The 4,761-nt window shown below is 40.9% G+C and overlaps 1 protein-coding gene across 1 annotated transcript in view; it reads left to right on the forward strand.

The window, feature by feature from the left end:
• Positions 1-388: 388 nt before the first annotated feature.
• The window catches only part of LOC119414734 (neurexin-2), a 1,264,057-nt gene continuing 1,259,684 nt past the window's right edge, over positions 389-4,761 (forward strand). Inside the window, exon 1 of the mRNA XM_037681846.1 lies at positions 389-563. Within this exon, the coding sequence (XP_037537774.1) occupies positions 389-563 (175 nt within the window). The remainder of the gene's footprint in view (positions 564-4,761) is intronic.

The following is a 4,761-nucleotide window of genomic DNA, read 5'->3' on the forward strand; positions in this document are numbered from 1 at the left end:
TATATATATATAATTTCCAATCATTTTTTTTATGATTGTCTACTGTTGTACTGATAACTACAAATGTATTAACTGTAGGGTAAACTATATCTTGGCTGCAAGTATCAAGCTGAGAAATCCTTCATTTTCTAAACTGATAGTGGTTGGTCATTAATTATGATGAAGTTTATAGTAGATGAAGAAATTATGTCGGACATCTGTACAATATAAATATTTGTCCAAGGCTACATATATTTTATGTATACCTTTAAGTACTGTGATTGTTAACGCCAAGCTTTTTATCCATTTTAAATTCATCTCCTTTCATGTCCTTATTTTTGGTCTCACCCGTTCCTCCTCTGTTCTCCTCTCCTCTGCAGAGGCAACAGTTCTGAGTTATGATGGCAGCATGTACCTAAAGATTATCATGCCATTCACCATGCACATGGAGGCTGAGGATGTGGCGCTGCGCTTCATGTCCCAGCGGGCGTACGGCCTGCTCATGGCCACCACCTCCAAAGAGTCAGCTGACACCCTGCGACTTGAGCTGGACGGAGGCCGCGTCAAACTCACTGTCAACCTTGGTAGGCCACCATGATTCAGCTCCAGAATTGTTGCTAACCAAATCCCTTGCCTTGTCTCCTCATCTTCACCCTGCACTATTGTTCTTATGGATTCAGTTTGATGTGTTGCTTTTTAAACCTTTTATTTATTTTTTATGGTAATGATGAATAACAGGAAAAGTTTCTGTTTGTCCCTCATTTACAGATTTCTATACGTATTGGCTACAGGTGATGCACAACACAATTCTATTGCTTCTTAAGCTTTTTAATGCATTGATTTGTAATGAACTCGCATTGAGTGAAGATGTTCTGCACTGGATTATAGCTATGTGGCTAATTGCATCTGCAGTCTAAGTTTGCATCATTAAAAAAAAAAAAAGATTTTAATACTGGTGAACCAAAATATGAGGTACAGATACAGAAACTTCCCCTTACAAGACTGCTTGCAGCGAAACAAATCCCAAAGTCAACATCTGAAGGTATCCTCTGCACATAGTCATTTTGTCTTTAGTAACTAGCCACCCTGTTGTAATTTTTCTTATTATTATTTTACAACTCTCCCCCCAATCTGCATTACATTCATTATTTTCATTACTTTTATTTGTGAAGCCCAAACATGACCTCACATTATGAATAGGCTCCATGTCTAAAAACATCCATGACCTGCACCTTAACCCTTCAACCTGTCTCCAGAAGCTTCAAGGTAGCCTTGCTCCTGTCTGCCTCCTCCTAGTGGTTATCTGGTTTAGTTTTTATTAGTCAGGTCTATTTTTTTCTTTGCTGCAGTTTGATTTTTAGGTACAAATATTATCATAAGAATAACACTGATTTGTTGAAAGAGGAGGAAGATGTAGAGTAAGTCAAAAAGTAGTTAATGAAGATGAGATCAGTGAAGTTGTACAAAGAAAATAGTTTGACAAATAGACCGTTTCAAAGAAGCAACTGGCTGAAGGAGTCCAGAACTCACGGTGCCTTAAAAATGTATTCATACAACTTGAATGTTTCTTCAGAATTAAAATTATGCATATTATCTGTCTGTTTATCCATCCATTTATCTTTCACTTGTTCCGCAGTCGGGTTGCAGGTGCAGCACCTCTGCACCACACACCCAGCCACCTCTTCTTGCTTTTCTGGAACGAGTCCAAGGCATCCCCAGTCCAACTGACAAAGTCTCTCCAGCATGTCCTGTGTCTTCCCCAGGTTTCCTCCCAGTCAGTCATGCCTAGAGTACCTCCCTAGGGAGGTGATCAGGGAGCATTCTTACCAGATGCCCGGATACCAGAACCACCTCAAATGGCTCCTTTCGATGTGGAGGAGCAGTGACTCTACTGTGAGTCTCTCCTGGAGAACTGAACTTCTCACTCTAAAGGAGAGTCCAGCTACCTTCTGGATAAAACTCATTTTTTTATTGTTTGTATCAATAATCTTGTTCTTTTGGTCAATACCCAGGGTTTGTGCCCATTGGTGAAGGTATGAATGTAGACTGACTGGTAACAGGGAGCTTTGCCTTACAGCTCAGCTCCCTCTTCACCACAACGGACTGGCACGAAGTGTGCAATACTTTTGAAACTTCACCTATAAGTGTGTCAATCTCACACTCAATTCTTCCCATGCTTGTGAACAGAACCCCAAGAAACTTGTACTCCTCCACTTGTGATAGCACCTCAGCCCCAACCCAACCACAAGAGGGTAATCCACCCTTTTCTGACTGAGGACCATATCCTTAGATTTAGAGGTGTTGATCCTCATCCCAGCCACTTCACATTCGGCTGTGAACTGCTCCAGTGAGAGCTGATTTTCATGACAAGATGACACCAACGGGCCCACATCAGAGATGGAATCCTGAGACCACCAAACCTCCGATGGATGCATTGGTAAAATCTGTCCATAAAAGTTATGAACAGAATCAAAGACAATGGGCAGCCATGGTAGAGTCCAACTCCACCACATTGGAGGAGGGGGTGAAATTAAATGCATAACACCCTTTTAAGATTTTAGTTTGAAAAAAAAAAAAAAAGTTAAAAACGATTGTATCATTTTGCTTCCACTTCACAGTTTTCTTCTGCCTTTCACTCATTTGTCACATCAACTCTCGGTAAAATACTTTGTTTATAGTTGTAGCATGACAAAATGTGGAAAAGTTCAAATTGTATGAATACTTCTTTGAGGCACTTTATGAACTTTTTTAAAAATTTTCATTTATTTGTTAAAAATAAGATTGCTCTTGGTAAGATGGGCACAACCAGCCTAATCTGTACCTAATGGCTGACAGTGAACCATCAGAAGGACCGATCAGTGAACCAGGAAGAGAACGACAGAGATGCAAAGTTTATGGCGCCTGTGAGACGGGGAAGGAGGTTTTAGGATAAACAAAACCCATCTTTCTTCTTTCTCTCCTTCACCCACTTATTCTGTCTGTCACTCATAAGTATCCCACCTGGCCACAAGTCAGACAATGGAACTTTTCATCCCTTCAATGGCCTGTATGTCTGCGGCCCTTGGATCAAATAGCCAGAGAGACCGGCTCACACCTGTAGGTGTCACTAGATGCACTCTCATTTGTATTCACATGGCCAAACCTTGGCCTGTAAGTCGTGTCACATACCAGTGCTATGTTGCTAGTTCCAGTGTGACTGAAATAAAACATCCAAAAACTCATAGTTGTCTAAAACGTTAGCACTCCCAAGGATAAATAGGTTTTTACAGGAGAAATAATCAATCACTTAAGTGAAATACATCCAGCAGTCAGAAGAGAATGCTTTTGATCTGTTAAGATATTTTTGATACAGTTAAAAAAATCATCCATTAGGAATTCCCATAATTGGATTGATTCAGTTCTAATGCTTTTTATTAGTTTTAATGTTGATAACGTATTCAGTGTTTCAACAGAATCTAGTTCTGCCACGCAAACCATCAGATGGAAGGAGTCAGACTTTGTATGAGTTATCTGAAGAGAAATGTTTTCATTTTGAACATGCAGTTTGAATTTCTGAAAACACCAAAGAACACTGGTTTTCTTTATATGTGCTCCATGAATGAACTTTTATTCTGTAAGTCAATGCTTGCATTACTGCTACACCTTTTACAGAGTGATGCCAGTCTCTGGTTGTTTGTGTCCACTAATCTGTAGCGGTTGACAGCTCTAGACCACAGCCCAACCACACAGCCACATGCACGTTGACTTCACAACTCAAATTATAAAAAAAAGAAGTCCAAAGGAACCAAAGAGAATAGGCATCTGAGGAGAAAAGTGATTTGATACCATTATAGCACCTAGTCTTCACTTAGAATGAAGTCATGTAGTTTATGTTGGAGTTAAACTCTTGATCAAACAAAAGACAAAAACTGAAATTCACTTTTTAATCAAAGTTCATAAACAGTCAGAAAAATTCATTTCCTCTTGTAGGATGAATATGATGAAAGATGACTGTTCCTTGCGTGCACCAGGCGTGTGGTGGCTGGGATGTGCAGGGCACCCTTTCTTGCTATTTACACTGTTGGGTCTTTCATAACCAAAGTGCAGCAAAAGGCAAGTAGATCTCAAATGATCAGAAGTTAAAAGAGCTGTGCGGGGGCCGAGATGGTGTTAGAGGTAGGGCAGCTGACTTGGGACCAGAAAGTTGCAGGTTTGTTAGGATTTGTGTCAGGAGCGAACCCAGAGTGCAGAACAGGGACTCAACTCGGCAGATATACAAAAAAGGTTTTTAATGATAAATAAAAAGTACAAAATAAACAAGCTGACGGGGCAGCAAAACTTACATGAACTAGGAAGGAGGCACGGGGAACTCAGGAGACATGGGGAACTCGAGGGACCAGGAAGACAGGGAAAGACTCAGGAGACCCAAGGAAGAGTACCCAACGAAGACGACCCGACAAAGAACAAGACAGAATAGGACAGCTTAAATACAGGGAGAAGATGAGACATGATGACAAACAGCTGGGACGAGACACAGGTGGCAACAATGGAAACTAATGAGGAAGCACGAGGGAAACAGACAAACCGGGCCACAGAAAAGTACCATCCTTACAAGGTTCAACTCCCCGCCATGCCCACATGTCATGGTGTCTTTGAGCAAGACACCCAATCCCTAACTGCTCCCCCGGCACCTTCATAGATGCTCACTGCTCCACCTGGGTGTATCTCAGGAGTGATGGGTTAAATGCAGAGAACTAATTTTGTTATTCTATGGGAACACATAGCACATAAAAAAAAAAATAT

This window comes from Nematolebias whitei, chromosome 1 (genome assembly GCF_014905685.2).
Source record: "Nematolebias whitei isolate Nwh7 chromosome 1, NemWhi1, whole genome shotgun sequence".
NCBI lineage: Eukaryota > Metazoa > Chordata > Actinopteri > Cyprinodontiformes > Rivulidae > Nematolebias > Nematolebias whitei.